At 43.2% G+C, this 18,369-nt stretch overlaps 3 protein-coding genes across 3 annotated transcripts in view; 2 read left to right on the forward strand and 1 right to left on the reverse strand.

Annotated features, from left to right (window-relative positions):
* Window positions 1-396: 396 nt before the first annotated feature.
* On the forward strand, window positions 397-1,509 carry LOC311057188 (beta-1,3-galactosyltransferase 4-like; the record flags this gene model as incomplete). The annotated part of the gene is made up of 1 exon (XM_084074139.1): window positions 397-1,509. One exon carries the CDS (start codon window positions 397-399, stop codon window positions 1,507-1,509), a length of 1,113 nt encoding a protein of 370 aa, XP_083930265.1.
* A 793-nt stretch (window positions 1,510-2,302) lies between these two features.
* Window positions 2,303-9,011, reverse strand: LOC311056802 (large ribosomal subunit protein uL22m-like). Its single transcript, XM_084073611.1, has 7 exons — window positions 8,956-9,011; window positions 8,808-8,850; window positions 7,045-7,183; window positions 5,423-5,488; window positions 4,640-4,717; window positions 4,239-4,308; window positions 2,303-2,776 (listed from the first exon to the last, which is right to left on the reverse strand). Exons 1-7 carry the CDS (start codon window positions 8,978-8,980, stop codon window positions 2,568-2,570), a joined length of 630 nt encoding a protein of 209 aa, XP_083929737.1. The 5' UTR covers window positions 8,981-9,011; the 3' UTR covers window positions 2,303-2,567.
* Window positions 9,012-9,562: 551 nt separating this feature from the next.
* The window catches only part of gemin5 (gem (nuclear organelle) associated protein 5), a 32,419-nt gene continuing 23,612 nt past the window's right edge, over window positions 9,563-18,369 (forward strand). The window contains exons 1-10 of the mRNA XM_084073690.1: window positions 9,563-9,823; window positions 11,636-11,790; window positions 12,645-12,826; window positions 13,125-13,279; window positions 14,176-14,286; window positions 15,333-15,462; window positions 15,834-15,999; window positions 16,381-16,593; window positions 17,119-17,204; window positions 17,404-17,486. Coding sequence (XP_083929816.1) covers window positions 9,676-9,823; window positions 11,636-11,790; window positions 12,645-12,826; window positions 13,125-13,279; window positions 14,176-14,286; window positions 15,333-15,462; window positions 15,834-15,999; window positions 16,381-16,593; window positions 17,119-17,204; window positions 17,404-17,486 — 1,429 coding nt within the window. The 5' untranslated portion in view covers window positions 9,563-9,675. The remainder of the gene's footprint in view (window positions 9,824-11,635; window positions 11,791-12,644; window positions 12,827-13,124; window positions 13,280-14,175; window positions 14,287-15,332; window positions 15,463-15,833; window positions 16,000-16,380; window positions 16,594-17,118; window positions 17,205-17,403; window positions 17,487-18,369) is intronic.

The following is an 18,369-nucleotide window of genomic DNA, read 5'->3' on the forward strand; positions in this document are numbered from 1 at the left end:
TCTTAAATATCCAAGAAGGAAGCACCTGTTAGGCTTTTTGCCAGACCCATGTTTTCTCCATACATGGGCATGGTCACTTTGTCCCCCGGCCCCAGCCAAAAAAGTCTGTCCCCCTTTCGTCATAGAAGGGACATAGAAGGGACACACGTCATGCGAAGCCCGGCCATTCAGATTTCAACCACTAGGGGTCTGGCTGTACCAGGTCTCCTGGTTCCCTTGTTCTATGGTCTCTATGCATCGCGTACAACAACTGGGCATTTGATACGTCACGTGTGACGTCACTGTAGTCAGAAGAATAGCCCATGTATTGAATATAAATCAGGCCTTACGAGTCGTGACACACAATTAAAGGAACTGTTGACAGCTGAGGAGACTATGGCGAAATAAACTAATGTCATGTTGGTGCGTATTCTGCGTAAGCCCCGATTTGGACAGAAAGGGAGCAGGTTTGGGATTTTGCCTTTTGTCGTTGCTGCGATAGTGGTTGCTGCCTTGCTAGCGCTGCTCTTTGTGGACTCAATTGAATTATGGGTCACTACTATGTACATGAACACAGTGGTGGAGCCACATGCGGGTAGCATTCCTCCCCAGGGTGTCCCTCCGACGAGACCGGAGGAGGAGTTCTCGCTCATGCCCAGTCCTCTGGTTTGTCAGCGTGCAGACCCTTATCTCCTCATTATGGCCGTGTCTGCACCTGCCAATCAGAGAGCCCGCCGGGCTATCCGGGAGACTTGGGGAGGGGAGGTTGAGGCGAGGGGTCTCCGGGTCATGACTCTGTTCATGGTTGGCGAGGTGTCCGACCCCGGCCTGGCCGAGCTGTTGACCGAGGAGGCACGGGAGCACGGAGACCTGATCCAGGGCCGTTTTCTTGACAGCTATTCCAACCTCACCCTCAAGACTCTGAGCATAATGGGCTGGGCCCGTCGCTTCTGTCCCCAGGCCCACTTCATGGCCAAAGTGGACGACGACGTGTTTTTTAACCCCGCCACTCTGCTGCACTTCCTGAACAGGGGCCGCAACCCCTACGAACAAGGAGACCTCTACCTCGGCCGGGTGCACCCTAGGGTTGCTCCGACCCGTGACCCGGACAGCAAGCACTACCTCCCTTCCGAGGCGCACCCTACCGATGTCTTCCCAGATTACTGCAGCGGCACGGCCTATGTCCTCTCTCGCTCTGCCTTGCTCAAAATGTCCCCGGCGGCCGCTGCCACGCCCCTGTACACCCCTCTGCCCCCCGAGGACGTGTTCGTCGGGCTGTGTGCCCGCGCAGCCGGAGTGCTGCCCACGCACAGCCCGCTGTTCTCTGGAGGACCAGCCGTGCCCTACGGGCGTTGTTGTTACCAGGCCATGGTGTCCGTCCACCACGTCACACCCCGGGAAATGGTGCGGTACTGGGCGGATAGCCACTCTTCACCCCCTTGCTCTTGGTTGGAAATGCGTGCGTCTCTGGCCGTTTGCAAAGTCAGGGCCATGCTTGGGGCAACTCTGGGCCTGGAGCAGGGCTTGTAAAGATGTTCTGCCTGACGTACGTACACTTGTTAGGGGCTGTGCCTTGCTTTAATACAGTGAATAGTACAAGCGCTCTGGCTCTGAAGGCACAATGACAAAATAATATAGTGCAGGAACAAACCCTCAAAAAGAGCCTTAGTTTTTGAGATGCCCCTACCCGCGGTAGAACAAAATGTGACATCGTTTTTTCAGATCTTTAGGATGTCCCCTTCATGAAATGGATTGTCACAAGTTTATTTTTACAGCAAAAGTCATGGAATTTATCCAGGCAAAAAAAACGCCTACCCTGAAAGAGGGAGTTCCAAGTAAATCCTTTGTCATTTTCTACCTATTGGTTATTTTTACATCATACTTGCACAGATATGGTCTACAGGTAGTGTCCCTGTTCTGATCCTAAAACAATCAGAATACCAATATTTGGTTCTATTGTGAATCAGCATGCTTTTATATAAGGCCTTAGGCGGAAATACAAAACGTGGACTTTTCTGAGAAAAATCCACATGTAGCTAATACTGGTCCTACTCTTCTATCAGGGGTAGAACAAAGTGTGACCTTGTTTTCTCATATCTTTAAGATGTCCTCTTCATGAAATAGATTTTTAACTTTTACTGCAAAAGTATTAGTTTTGATACAATATTATGCCATGGACCACTAGTGGACCGCGAGAAAGTTCCCATCATTTCCTGAATGAAACCACAGTGCACGACAGAATCATTTACCACTTGTTTATTTACAAATCACACAAGAAGACTCACAGTCCCTACCACCCCCCGCTCCCCCCCCCCCCCACACACGCATTTGTATTACTATACTTGTGAGGACGTCAACCTTTTAAGATTGGTAATTTTATAAATGCCATTTTTACCCCTTTTGTTTTGTCACAATGCGTTGTACATCTCCCAGCTATTTTCGGTGCACGACACCTAATACATCCTTTATAAAACAACCGTTTTTCTCGTGAAGACCAGGAAAAATCTTATTTCTACTATACTTGTGGGGACAATTGGGCCTCACAAGTATAGTAATCCAAGCACATACAGTACACACACATAAGAGTCCTACAGGCCATGTATGATGGTGCGGTTTCGTAGGCCCTGGACGTACTCCTGTGCCTGTTGGAGGCCGGTGCGTTCCTCCGCTACGGGCGGGGCTCCCTCTACCAGTTTGACAAAGTAGTGACAGTACACCTTGTCCATGATGCCGAACATCCCCCTGCCGTGGTAGCGGATCCGCTTCAGGTACTTCCCCTTTCTGGCGTAAGTCTCCGCTGGACGGACGAGAGAGAGGGAGAGAGAAATTACCGGACGGGATCCATTCCATTGGTGGGCCGTGGACCCATTTTTATGGGTCGCAAGTGAATATCAGTTGTCTTTTCTTTTTTCGTTTCCTACAATTATTTCAAAGAAAAATCAGATATAAGAAAATAAAAACTTTTTTTTTTTCAAAAGAACTTCTAAGAAATCTAACAAATTCCATAAATAAGATAAAAGGTTTGGGAATCCGTGCGTGTACAGTATTTCAAATACATTTGAATAATTGCTGATATCTATGTCTTATTATACCAAGCGACTGCAAAACCTTGACAAAGTGCTGATATTTTTGCTTTTCCACAGCAAAAGCAACATTTTTGGTTTGTATTTGCGATGTGACAGCTCTGTTTACACATTTTCTTTATTCCATTTTAATTGTACACGCATTTCTTTCTTTGGGTTTTGATTGTTCTATTTCACACTTGGTTTGGCAATGTAAACGTACGCTTCCCATGCCAATAAAGGCCCTTTTAATTGAGAATTGCACTGAATTGAGGTGGGGGGGGGGGGTTATGGGGAGGAAGAAGGGAGAGAGGCGGAAGGAGAGAAAGAGGGGGGGGGGGGGAGGGGCGAGAGAGCGATTTAAAGAGTAGTTGGCGGACGGTAGCAAATACAATTTCGGTAATAAATCGCCGTCCACGTCAGAGAGACGAGAGGAGTGCGACGGGACTGACAGAGGAACCCATTAAATGCAGGACAGACGCCGGTGAATGTAAAACGCCGTTCAGGAGAAAGGCCAGCAGAGGCTTTATCTGTAATAACATGACATTTACATAAATCATGCACGCAGCGCACGGCGCAGGGAGGAGAACGGTAGCCTCTTTTGTTAGTTAAAGTGGGAAATTAATTTACTAAGGTGACAGTTTGAGACTGCGGAGCACAAAGCGCACGGCCGATAAACATTGTCATCATCAATAATTCATCAAAAACAATTATTGCATTCTTATGGTGCCCCCTGTTGACAGACTACTGTCCCACTCATGCCTGTGTTTACATAAAGATTTATTGGATTTAATGTAGTGGTTTGTTTTTTCATTGTGTAGGGAATGGAACACCTGACCGGGCGGTATTAGTGCCTTGCTCTAGAGCAGGGGTTCCAAAAAATATATATTTGGATTTGGGGAACATTTTTTAGGAAAGGTAAAACCCATTCTAACCAAGAGAGCATACATTTCAGTTTACTGGGGGTGGCCATAGTTGAATTGGTATAGGCTATGGTATAGGCATACAGTCCCAGGTTAGATTCCCTGCCCCGGCTGTCAGTCGAGGTGTCCATGAGCATTACACTTTACCCAACTGCTCCTCCTAAGCACTCATCAGAACCACCTGAGTAGCTATCAGCTGGGTGAAGCTGAAATCCGAGTCCCCCCCCCACCCGCGGGATTAACCAGGTCGCGAATGTGTCCAGCTGATACTCACCTACATACAGGTTGGACTTGTACTCGACGTTGTGGTTCCTCACGGCCAGCTCCTGGGCTTCCAGAAGCACCTGGAGACGCAACAAAGGAACAGGAAGAGCATTTGTGGCCGTGAGTGACTAGGGTCAGGACCGGAATCGGTTCCATCACATTTGGAACCGTTTCCGGAACCAGTTTTTATCACACTGTCAGAGCTGGTACTGTACGTGTGCTTCACTTCTGCTATACAATTACAATACCGGTGTTTGTCAAACTTTTGTTTATTTCAAAGACCACCATAATTCGTGTCGTCACACTCTCTTCCCTATAGAAATCATTAAAGGGAACCGTTAAGGAATCAGACCGTTAAGAGGGAATCCAAGTGGTCCCCGGCAAAATGACCCAACCCTGCGTGTGACCAACCTCTTTCATGATCTTAGCTCCTTTCTTGTCGTTGAACTCCAGCTGTGCGATGGCCTGGTCGATACTCATCCCTTTGATCTGTGGGGTGGAATGAAGATGGAATGGAAGTTCAGTTCATTTAATGCAGTGGTTCTCAAACCTTTTTTTATTTATTCCAGGAACCCCATAACACCAAGAGAGCGTAAGGCTCCATTTGGTTCCAATTGTACGCTCTCACTAGCCTGATTATCAGACTGAAGCTGCGTGGAGCTTCAGTCTGACATTGGCTCCAGTGTAGGCGATTACAAGGGGGAGGGGATTAGAATTTCCCTAAACCAATCACAAGGGATCCCCACCCCCACCTCAGACTCTCATTGGACGGTACTTTTTGTACCGGATAAATCCTAGGTTCACATTACAACACCAGACCAAGAGGGGCAGTCCACTCAGAGAGTGGGCGGGGTCTATGGTCTGGAACCAGGCTACGCTCTCACAGTTACAGACAAAGGGTCCATTTGGAACCCCCTCAAGGAGCCCTTAGGGTCCCTGGTAGGGGTGTTGTAAAATATCGATTAATGTAAGAATCGCGATTCTTATTATCAAATCCATCCATCTAGCTATCCATCTGTCTATGTTTGAGTTATGCAACGATCTACAGTGATAAATGATTTCCTCATTGAGGACATAAACTATACATCTATTCTATTTTATATATCCATATAGCCTGCAGATTGCCGTTAAGTGACTCTATGCATGTAAAACAAGTAATGCATGTGGCTGTAGCTTTGTGTTTGGACGTCTCACCAGGTTAGACAGGTACCACATCTTATCCATGCTGTATTTGATCTGCCGTCTACAATGATGAATCTCCTGTCGACAAAACAAACATCAGCTCATTGACGGAAATGTTCCTCAAGTCTTCAAAAGCATTTCGACTTCAAGTCAAATGTGATAATTAATGACTACACATCCTGTCAGGGGGCATGACTATATGGTGGGCAGTGTTCATTTTGACAGCACATTTTTATTTAGTTTAGTCATAGTCTTTTGAATAAAATGTCATGTCGTATTTTAGTTATCAGAAAAGTTTTAGACTAGTTTTAGACTTTAGTCGACTAAATCTACAGTTGATTTTGTCGACAAAAATGTATTTTGGCAGGCCTTGATGGCGTCGTAATGGCAGATTTTACACTTGGTTGCATGCTGAAAATAGCTGATCTACAAGCTCACAACGCGTCGCAGCGTGACACGTTGTGAGCTTGTAGATCAGCTATTTTCAGAGCGCAACCAAACATAAAATTACGTGTCTTTCAGTTTGTGTACAAATGGAACCAAATGGACCCTTACGGGTTCCATTTGTACACTCTCAGAGTTACAGACTTGGAACCCCCTCAAGGAACCCAGATGGTCCCTGGATCCCACTTTGAGAAACACTGTCCTAGATTTGTTTAAATTACATACTGGTATCGAATCGGTTCGCAAGTTATGGAATCGGGAAGGAAAAATGTGATCAGTACTGTATATCTCTATGTGTGATGAATGATGCACAATGGGATAGCTGGGATAGTACATGCGGTGACATATATCCCCCTCCCCGCCCCGGCTTCTCTCCCCCCGAACACGAACAATTGTGTTCGTATAGACTAAAGACGCCCGTCGAAACCGTTTTCACCACGGTGGATTCCAACCCCTATAGACTCTGCGGTGGTGGGCAGGTACTTTAACCGTGCGTCACCCGAGCGCACAGTATTTTTTTCCTCCGTTAGATGTTGACCCCCAGAAATAGACGCTAGAGTTCATGTTGTTAACCCATTCAATCCGGGAACACGTACTGTGTCATTTTAGATTTTTTTTTGCTGTAACCATTATTTTATACTTTGGGCTATTCAAAAATAGCAGACATACAAGCTCATGGCGCAGCTCTGAGTGCATCTTTAACTGAAATCTTTGCTTCTGGGGATTCTACAAATGTCTTCTAAATCCTAACAAGTTTTCTTCTTTTTTGTTTTACTTGTTGTTATACATCAGTGGTTCTCAAACCTTTTTCATGTCAAGGACCCCCAAAATGACTCGTATTTGTTCTGCGGACCGGTCCCATCTTAAAATATTTTGTTCCAGAGACCCCCAGAAGCAAAGATTTGAGTTAAAATGTATACAGTATATATATATATATATATATATATATATATATATATATATATATATATATATATATATATATATATATATATATTCAAATATTTGCACACAGTTTCACAATAAAAAAACTAAACAAATAGCAAATCTACAAGCTCATAGCTTGTAGACCTGCTATGAGCTTGTATATCTGCTATTTTTGAATAGCCAAAGAAATCTAAAGTGACACATATGCGTTTCCCGGATTGAATGGGTTAAAGATCCCAGGCCCGTGGTGGAATAAGACTCACTGCTGGTCTGCGAGGTTCGTCTGGCGTCTGAGGAGGAAACTTCTGCAGGTTCCTTCTGTCCCAGTTCTTCATCACCTCCAGAGAGCTGCTGGTGTGGAAACATGCTGCCTGATGAGGCCCAACGCTGAGACCTGGCACCCTGAACACACAAAAACAATGTTGTGGACAGAGAGAGATGTCTGTTATGGCAGGGGTTCTCAAACGTTTTCATGTCAAGGACCCCTAAATTGATATCTATTTGGTTACGGACCCACATCTGAAAATAGTTTGCACCAGGGACCCATACAAGATTTGTGTTGTTAAAATATTCCACTTTTCTTTCAAAATGTGTAAAGAAAATAGATCTACAAGCGCGTACTGTAGATCCGCGTGAGTTTTGATCTTGCAGATCTGCTATTTTCAAATAGCCGATGTAATAGGTTTAAAGTGCTCATGTGGCCTAGTGTCGCAGCCACTGTTTCAAAAATAGTGAAGATTGCCGATCTACAAGTACAACTAAAATGAACTAAAATCTATTAAAATCAGCCCCACATTTAACAGCAGCAACAGCAATTAAAATCCAATAGTGTGATTGTGAAATTAGCTATTCTGCATAATGAGTACTTTTACTTTGGTACTGTTAGTATAGATTTGTTTTGTTGTAATTTTACTCTTGTAAAGTTTTGAATGTATGGCTTTTCCTTGTAACAAAGTATTTCTACACTATTGCATTGCTACTTTTACTCGAGTCAAATTGGACAATCTCACAATAAAAGATAAGCTCACATACTAGCTGCCACTTGCACAATCAAGAGTGAAGTGTAATTATGAAGCTCAAGTTCAAGCAACGTTTCGGTCCTCAGGCATCTACTAGACCGAAACGTTGCTTCGAATCATAATTAAACCCTCTTGACCCTGCAAGTGGCAGTGTGTGGGCTTATCTTTTGTTATTGAGAACTTGAGATCGTCTACTTGTTTTTTGCCTACACACCTGCTTTTAAACTTTTTTAATCTGCGTGTGCGAATGTTTTTCTACACTTGAGTCAAAATAAAAATACCAACCTTAGATTAGATTAATCGTCTAATCACAATCATTTGTGCATATTAGATCATAATCGTTTTCCAAATTGAAAAATGTTCATACATTTTCAAACATAAAAGAAAAAGCAGAATTGGCTGATCTACACGTGACGTGTCGTAAGCTTGTAGAACAGCTAATAATAATAATAATAATAATAATAATATTATATATATATGTATGTGTATATATGTATATATATATATATATATATATATATATATATATATATATATATATATATATGTATATATATATATATATGTATATATATATATATATGTATATATATATATATATATATATATATATATATATATATATATATATATATATATATACATATACACATATATATATATATATACCTACACACACACACACACACACACACACACACACACACATATATATATATATATATATATATATATGCGTGTCAGTAATTTCTTTACATATTTAAATTATTTGTCTGCCCTGTGCATTTTTTTTATTTCTGAAATTACATTTGTATTCATATTATGTTCCAATGTTCAATGCCAAAAAACACACACAATTAAATCGTTAATTATATACAATTATATGACAATTAATCATCAACTTCAATGTTGTAATCGTGACATGACATCCCTACACACTGGTCTGTCCTTCCACAGACAGACTGACAGACAGACAGACAGACAGACAGACAGGTTTAAACACCAACCTTGAGAACAGGTTGTCAGTCACACTCCTCAGGAGCAGCAGACCTAGGGGACAAAAACATTCATTACATTGTGTCAGTAATAACACTCATAAAAACGCTACAAAGCCATCTAGTAGTGAATAATAATACATATAACGCTTCTTCTTACCACGACCTGTCATAGACGTCGCCATGTTGCATTATTATTTTTGCGACGCTGTGACGTTTTTTCGCTTTACGGCAGCCGTTGTCACTCATTGCCATGGTAACAGTTGAGTAATATGGAATGTGTATTATTTATTAACATAATTCATCATATTTGGTACTGTTTTCGTGTAGATAACGTTTGCGTAACAATAACCACGTTATTTAATGGACAAGACATTAGTCGAAGACATTATATTCACTTGATTAAGAACGCAAATTCGCATTGTTTAACCCATATGAGCTTCCATAGACAAACATAGGGTGTATTTTTGCCGTGATATTTTAACAAGGCACGTTTTAACGAGCAGTTTGTCGAACGCTCGAGTCATGTTTGACTCTTACTCTATTGTCAGCCAGATTAAAACATATTATAATACATACAATTAACTGAAACTGGTGTCAAACTTGTATTTTAAAATATGTTTATGTATTTATTGCAGTGAACATTTTGGCTGATGCCTTGAACTAGGGGTAAAAATAATTACCCTAATAATTACCGGTATTTACGACACTTATCTCTGCCATATGACCGTGTGTCGCCGTGTTTACGACCAGAAGAAGAAGAAGCATGGATGCTGCATCTGGCTGCATGTGATGTGTGGATGACCACTAATAGTTTAATTGTTATTTTTGCAGACTTTATAATATCTCTATATTTTTAGTATACATTGTGACAGCAGACATGCGTGACAGAGCGCTCCCAGCGTCTCCTAACTGGTACTGCAGCCGCTGCAGTGACACCAGTGGCAGTGGCACCCTCCTGGGCTTTGGAGCCAGGAACACCATCTATCTGGTGGATGTGGGTGCATCCTCCTCCTGCAGGGTGGTGGGTGAGTCTGATCACCCATATGACACAGTGCTTATCAAAGGAGGCCAGCTCTGGTCCAGAGCCTTAGAAGGAGTTTTCCTTCTAAGGCTCTGGACCCAGTTGCACCACCTCACACTAAGTTCAAACTTAGCCTAGTTATAGCTTAAATGGCTTTAACAAAAAACATTTAGACCAGGAAAGTATCTGTGATTTTTAGATTTATTTGGCTATTTTTTTTTATTTCGTTAAAATTTGTGCAAATCTTTAAATATATATTTATATATTTAAAAAAGTATATATTTTTAACATATATTTGTTCCAGGGACCCCCAGAAGCAAATATTTGAGTTATATATATATATTCAAAGATTTGCACACATTTTCACGATTTAAAAAAAATAGCAGATCTACAAGCTCATAGCGCGGCACTCGGTGCCGCGCTATGAGCTTGTAGATCTGCTATTTTTGAATAGCCGAAGAAATCTAAAATTGACACAGATGCATCCCTGGATTGAATGGGTTAAGCTATAACTAGGCTAAGTTTGAACTTAGTGTGAGGTGGTGCAACTGGCCCCTGGACCACAGCTTAAAGGACCCCCAAATTACAATGTATTTGGCCACAGAACCCCATCTGAAAATATTTTTTTTCCAGGGACCCCCATACAAGATGTGTGTTGTTAAAGGTAGAGTAAGTGATATATTTTGGTTAAAACAAAAAGGCTTTTGTTAAAAGGTTAAAGCTCTATATTCTGATAGTAAGTCATTGCTATTAGAGTGTTCAGTCACAATAGTCTCCCTGTTTCTCCAACAGAAAATACATTTTCAGGTAGGTGACAAAATCTCAGCTAATACGCAGAGAGTACCCATTTATCACCTTCATTATCATAGTGTTCCAGTTCACATTTTGTTCGCTCATTTCTTTGTGTCATCACTTCCAAATTCTTTTGTTTAATCTGTATCCTGTCTTTGTTCTCTATCTTGAGTGGATAAAATTGGTATCCTGACCTGAAAATGCATTTGCTGTCTAATAAAGAGCTGGAGAGACATGGAGACTCCTGTTACTGAACAAACACTCTATAAGCAATGATTACTATCAGAATATAGAGCTATCACTTATTCTAACCAAAGCAAATCACTTACCCTACCTTTTTTAAAAGGTTTAATAATGTGAGCTTGTGGATCTGCTAATTTCAAATAGCCGAGTATAGGGTTAAAGGAGTCAGCCCAGCTCCTTATCCAGACCTCAGTCATATCACAACTTGACTACTGTCACTCCCTCGTTACTGGCCTCCCGACATGTGCACTTAAGGCCCTTCGAATGATCCAGAATGCCGTGGCACGCTTGGTCTTCAACCAGCCAAAATGTTCACATGTCACCCCCCTTTTCCGCTCCCTCCATTGACTCCCAGTTACTGCCCGCACAGAGTACAAAACACTGATGTTGGCCTACAAAGCGATCAAAGGTGTGGCACCCCCTTACCTTCAAAGCCTGTTCCAACCCTGTAACCCCTTCCGTTCACTCAGATCAGCTAACACGGGGAAGCTGACGGGACCTTCCCGAAAACACCCTGGACAACGCTCCACACATCCTAGACTCAGACTAGATTCACTCCCAATTCACTCGCGTAGCCAGACAGCTATTCCACAATCTCTGAATGACGGGAGCATTTGAAAATTGTGAGTCAGTCAACAGTATGGCTCGAGAGACGTAGTGTCCCACTAATACATGTGTATATTTTTGTATATATGATATGGAGGTCCGGGACCTATTGCGTATCAAACTGGGGGTAATTTTTCTATTGTAAACAATGTAATGGTTTGTTTGTGTGTTCCAGGTGAGCTGGTGGGTCACAGAGAGAGGGTGTCGGGCTTCTCCTTCAGCCAGCATGCAGGACAGAGTCAGCTGTGTGTCAGCTGCTCTGATGACGGCACCATTAAGTTCTGGGATGCAGATGACAAGGTGCTCTTGAAGGAGCATTCGCCGCACCAGGTACGTTTGTGTTCCTCCTCTGTGCCACCTTTATTGACGCTGAATTTGGATGTTGTCATTAGGGTCGTTTCCTATCGGAGGTTCCATACACTCCAACTCTGAGTGTGTACAAATGGAACCATCAGAGTTATGGCGGCATATAGTGTTATAAGGCTGCTCTGTGGATGCCGCTGAGGATTTTTATTAGGAGGATTGTGTCCTGTTTTTTGTTTACGTCATAGGTTATTCCTAATTTGTATGTGTTTAATAAACATAAAAAAACACAGTATTGTGTATACAGTAGTATTGGCCTATAATTTAAAGTAAACCATTCATTATAAACATGTTATTATGTTGTATATTAAATTACATGTTATTACACTGTATATTAAAATCTAATTGGAGACTGGTATGAGAAATTGAAGAATCTAACTCAACCCCATTATACTGTATATCGTTGCTGTCCGGCAGGAACCAGCTAACTCCATTTTTCCGCTTTTGCATTTTTTTCCATAAATCAGTGCTATTGAACACCCTTTACATTTGTGTGTTGGTAAAAGAAAATATTGAACCAATAAAAAGTATTAAAAAGTGCTTCTGACAAAACCAGCTCCATTGGATCCTCAAACTTTCTGCTAAACCAGCTAACTCCAGCAAAGAGGGGTGGAGTTAGCTGGTTTAGCTGACTCCAGGCTCCACCCCCTTTTGACCTCCAACCTCATAGACCATATTCACACGGCGGCCATGTTTCTATGAAGTCAATGAAAGTATTTTTTCTTTTAGTAGTCTTTTATGACAATTCATGATGAGATCTTTTGCAAGTAGTTAAGTTATTTTCTTATGAGTTTGACTTGAATTGTTGTAATTTTATCCAGAACACCATGACAGCCGTCCAGTGGTCTCCTGTGGACAAGAACCTGGTGGTGTCTGGGGACGAGAAGGGCATCGTGGTGTGTCACTGGTACCACACCGGGGACACACTCAGCTTCTTCCCAGAGCCCAGGACCATCTTCTGCCTGTCCTGCTCGCCTCACACCTGGAACCTGGTGGCCGTGGGGTGAGGAGCAGCTGTGATTTTGATCTCAAATTTTGATTTCTTTTGGTCATAGTCGTTTGAATGAAATTACATTTTAGTTTTAGTCATATTTTAGTCATCTGAAATGTTTTAGTCTATTTTAGTTGACTAAATATCATAGGATTTTAGTCAACTAAGTCTGCTCTTGATTTAGTGGATTAAAATGTGTTTTGGTGGGCCGTGATGACGTTGTAATTTTATACTGCAGAAAATACATGTTGTGAGCTTGTAGACTTGCTGTCATTGTGTCCTGGCTGAATGATGTCACTTCCTGTCTCAGCTACAAAGACGGGATGATCGCGCTGATAGACATCAGTAAGAAAGGGGAGGTGCTCCACCGCCTGCGTGGCCACGAAGACGAGATCCACGCCCTCGCCTGGGCCCCGTCGGCCAATGAGGAGAAGTTGTACGCTGCCAAGCCTGATGACATCACAGGTAAGTCATTACAATCAGGTGCACTCGTTTAACCCACTTAAACCCTGTATACTTCGTTGACCTGTGTCCCCCAGGGGGACCTATATTAGGTCCCCTACTAGGGCGCTGAGAGCTAAGCGGTTAAGGCACGTATGCCTGATGGTGTGTCCCGGGTACGATTCCCGAGCCTGGCGGTGGATTTGCTGCATGTCAGTGGAGGTGGTTGTCTAATAAAAGTTATTCCTTATTGGTGGCTGTAAACGTGGAAGAAAAACAATATGGTGTTGGTGGTGAGTGTGATTGGCTATTTTCAACGTAAAGATTTGGTGTTGAGGGAAATACTAGCTGACCTAGTTAGACGCCTGGGCCACACCGGTCAACCAAGTAGATAGGGTGTAAGTGCTTAAATGTTCATTTGAATTTGTCATAGAGGTGCCAGCGGAAGGTAGTCACAGCACGGGTCATGTGATCTGTTTGTTTTGCCGCCGATGCGGTGAATACCCTTCATGGTTTCAACATAACATGCCTTTGCCGTTCTGATGTTAGCGGACGGGTAATAATCTCTCAAGACAGAGTCTGCGAACAGCAGAATCTGTCAGCACCACTGTTCTTAACATCCGATGTTGTTGAAAGTGGATGGCGGGAGGGTAGCGGGGGTCTTAAACCACTTACAGTATGCGTATACTGCGCATCGTACAACGCTCCCCTGCAATTGTATAGTGAAAGTGGGAGAGAGACGGGAAATAAGGAGAGAGGGTAGGGGAATGATCCACCTGGCTGGGATTCGAACCGGGGACATGCCCAAAATAGGGATGACAGATTGCAAGTGGTTAAATGAATGCACCCATTGTCGTACACAGCCCCAGAAAAATACATATTTCACATATGTATACAAATTTTTGTTTTTACTTATTTAGCAGCGAATGGAGAGATGCATGGAGAGGAGAAGAGAGAGGAGACGGGAGGTTATCTGGCTTCTGGGAGCAAAGACCAGACGATCAGAATCTGGAGCACGGCCAGGGGCAAAGGTGAGATTATTCATCTGACTGAGAACATCCTCTGTGGTGAAAGTTGCTGTGTCTACCGTCAGGGATGCGAGTTTTCGCCAATAATGACATGCCCAGAATAGGGACACCAGGTTGAAAGTGGTTACATTTACATTTTCTATTTTTAAATGTTATTTGTTTATGGTGCATCGTCACCCCAAGGGGTCTCCGTACACCTCACAACAGAACGGGAAAAAAAATACAGTATCAAGAAATAGTACACATAAATATGAATATAAAAACAGTCCAAACATTTGGTTCAGTTAAAATCCAGGGAACTCGGGGAAACTGTTGTGCAAAGAGAGCTTTAAGCTTAGATTTAAAAATGTCCACTGAGTCAGCTTCCTGAACAGTCTGAGGAAGTTAAAAGTAGGTGGCACAGTGTGAGAATCTCTACCGCCCCAAGTGTTTTTTTTTTGCTGTACCCGGTGATTGTTAGGTAGGCAGCAGCACAGAGACAGTCCTGGAAAATATGGCGTAATTAGGCTAGCTAGATGGGACGGTGCAGGTCCATGTAGGGCTTTGTAGGTCAAGAGTAGCACCTTGTATTGGCAACCAGTTTAGAGAGATGAGGACTGGGGTAATGTGGTCGAATGTACTTGTTCTGGTTAGGACTGTTAGCTGCTGAATTTTGACCTAGTTTGAGGCTATTAGTTGAGGTAAGCCAGAGAAAAGTGAATTTCACTTAGACTTTTCCTTTTCAGCAGCGTAGACACAAAACTGCATTGTTAGCAATGAGCCACAGTCAGAAAAACATGCCGTCATTGATAAAAAAAAATTGAACAGCTCGTACAATGTCGATTCTCTGAGTTAACAATTTCGGTTCTCTAACGGTTCTGGTTCTCTGTTCCCATCCTCGTGCCTGGTGGTCTTGATAGAAGCATATTTTTTACTAAATCCTCACCATGTGGCACTCAGTTTACACACACATCCTTGTTCTAGCCTTAGAAATATGTATATGCGTTTTTGTCAATACAAATGTAAATCAATCATTCAATGATGTTCTGTATGCCCTCCTCCACATACAGGTGTGATGACCCTGAAGTTGCCCTTTCTGAAGAGGCGAGGGTCAGTGGACCCCACTGTCAAGGAGAGGCTGTGGCTCAGCGTCCACTGGCCCAAAGGAAGACCCACACAGCTGCTGTCCTCATGCTTCAGGTACACACACACACACACACACACACACACACATCACTTAATGTCGCTGTGTGTGTGTGTGTGTGTGTGTGTGTGTGTGTGTGTGTGTGTGTGTGTGTGTGTGTGTGTGTGTGTGTGTGTGTGTGTGTGTGTGTGTGTGTGTGTGTGTGTGTGTGTGTGTGTGTGTGTGTGTGCGTGCGTGCGTGCGTGCGTTCCTGCCCATGTACTTATGCCTATGTATGTGTTTGAGTATGTTCAGTCAGTGTGTGTGTGTGTTCAGTGTGGGTTTTGGTGTCTATGTGTCCATTTAGTATTATGTCTGTTTGGGTCTGTGTCTGTCTTTGTATGCATGAGTCATACATTTATACAACTGTGTCTGTGTGCGTGTGCAGTGGAGAGCTGGTTCTGTGGGACCTGACCAAGTCAGGGAAACAGAAGTGGACGTTACTGGGTTCCTCTTCAGAGGGACAGAATCACACTCGCATCGTCTTCAACATGAGCTCTGTGTGTCTGCAGGACGGCAGAGAGCTGCTGTTCAGTACCTCCATGGACAGAGAGGTAGGACACTAGCTGTCAATAGAGAACCATTGACAGAGATATAGGACACTGGCTCTCAATAGAGCAGTGGTTCTCAAACATATTTTTGGCTCAGGGCACCCCTGAATTACATTGTTACTTTATAGCACCTTACATATCAAAGTATCCTGCGACATCCCGTGACTTGCATCACGGCACCCACTTTGAGAAACCCTGCAATAGAGAACCAAAGTCTGACATCACACTAGTTATTTTTTTGCCATTGAAATCCAATGTGGTTTGATTGTGACAATCTGAACATACTGAGCTGGTTCTAAACAGAGCTGGGTCACATTCACATTTTTCATAATCAATTGAATTGATTAATTGGATTAACTGTTGCACCCCTGCTGTGTATTGCAGGTGAAGTGCTGGGACCTGTCCTCTCTGGACTGCTGCTGGACCCTGCCCACTCTGGGGGGCTTCGTCTACGCCCTCACCTTCTCCCCCGTGGCCACCGGCTGCCTGGCCCTGGGCACGGGGGACAACATGATCCGGGTGTGGAGCACCATGTCCCTCCAGAACCTGTACGAAACCCGCACCTTTTGGCAAGGCATCAAGTCCAAAGTCACCGCGGTAAGGTTCAAGTCCAGCTTCGATACGGAAAAAAGTTAAACCAGTTTGTTTGGAGTTCGATGGAAATGCATGAAAGGAAATGCTTAATTAACTTGAGTAGTCTGGCAGTTTTAACCACTTAAGCCCTATTTTATACTTGGGCTAATTATCCATCTATGCATGGCATTGTGAGCTTGATTTACTTCATCCGTTTTCAAACTTCATTTCATATAACTGGTCCTCACTAATGTTCATTATACGATGGCACTATTTCCGTCTACTCACTCATTGTGTCTCATTGGTGGGCCTTGGATATTTCAGAAACCTGCCTACCAATGACACCATCAGTTGGGATTCCAAGCTAATAGAAACTACAGCCTTTCTCTTCCTAAACTTCCCTAAACTGTCCACCCCCCACCTCTGAGACACAGAGCAAGTAGACATAAATTACTAATTATGACGATAAGATTGAAAAAGTCAAGCTTTAACACTAAATGTTCTATTAAGTTAATATTTCTGTTATTACATTTCCTTTGTGGTTTCCAGCTGGCCTGGCATCCAAAGAAAGAAGGATCTCTAGCTTTCGGGACGGATGACGGTAAAGTCGGCATCTACGATGCCTTCTCCACCAAGTAAGGATGATCTATTTATTTTGATGGGTATTATCTGTTTTTTTTTAAACATTTAGTTAATCATCTGTTATGTAATAAGGAGAGATGTTGAAGCGATGAATGGAGGCAGAGGGATGTGAGGTAGTGTATTGTTTTTCTTGCACCAACTGCTGACTAAACCATTATTTCTAAACCATTATGTTCCTTGTCCTCTTCCAAGGCCTCCCCAGGTGTCCAGCTCCTACCACCGCAAGACGGTCTACGCGCTGGCCTGGGGTCCCCCTGTCCCTCCCATGTCTTTCGGTAAGTTCACTAATGAACAGTGCAGCAACAACAACTGTCACCCTGGTCTAGTTTCACACCGCAATAAATCTGAGCCAGCAGAAATCCCAACAACAACGACAACAAGCCGCAGACAACACAGAGAATGCAAGACAAAAAGCTAGTGAGTCAGCGAAAGATGGAACAACCACACGCACACACACACACACACACACACACACACACACACACCCCTAAAACATCTCCAGACACATTGCTAATCTACTCGCCACTAATTGGGTGGAGCTCCCGAAAAGCGCTTACACCCCACTTCTTCCCTCAGAGCCACTCGTGGGGCAAAAATCAAGATGTTTGCGGAAGTTAATTTTCACCAGCTGTCGCCGGATGACATTTTGATTAGCGGTATCAGTCACGCCGGCCGTCCTACGGCCGTAAAAAAAAACGTAATTGTCGTCGCCGCGCAGGGAAGAGGAGAGAAAATGTGCTGACGTGCTTGAAAAACCTAACAAAGGGATGCTGCTAATTTGTTTGCTACGGCGCTGGCAGGGCTTCAGCTCACACTTCAGTTAAACTCGAGTTCCGTCTTCTCAAGGTGACGTTTCGTTAGTGATTCTCGAGGGCCTGTTGGGAGTTATGAGCTGCAGGGACGCTGAAAGCATAAACGTCGACGTCGGGTGGAAAATTGATACTTTTCAGGAAATGGAAGGAAAAAAAGAACCTGTGTCCCACTCCCAATGGATCCAATATAGTTATTTAGTTACAAGCTCTTGTTAAGGCTTCATTGGTTCAATAAAAACCCACAGAGACACTTAACCACTTTCATTGTCACTATAATAATTTTTGCTACTTTTGCTACTTCTGTGTGTAGTGTGACAAAGTAAGGCATTAGTTTACGGGAGAAAAG

Source organism: Gymnoscopelus microlampas (genome assembly GCF_963454915.1).
Source record: "Gymnoscopelus microlampas genome assembly, chromosome: 12".
NCBI classification, from domain to species: domain Eukaryota; kingdom Metazoa; phylum Chordata; class Actinopteri; order Myctophiformes; family Myctophidae; genus Gymnoscopelus; species Gymnoscopelus microlampas.

Bases quoted from the DNA above. Each gene is read 5' to 3' on its own strand.
- LOC311056802 (XM_084073611.1), bottom strand. From the start codon at position 8,980: ATGGCGACGTCTATGACAGGTCGTG. The intron at 7,184-8,807 runs GTTGGTGTTTAA...TTGTGTGTTCAG, and splicing joins ACTGACAACCTGTTCTCAAG to GGTGCCAGGTCTCAGCGTTG. The intron at 4,718-5,422 runs GTGAGACGTCCA...TCCACCCCACAG, and splicing joins TGTGGTACCTGTCTAACCTG to ATCAAAGGGATGAGTATCGA.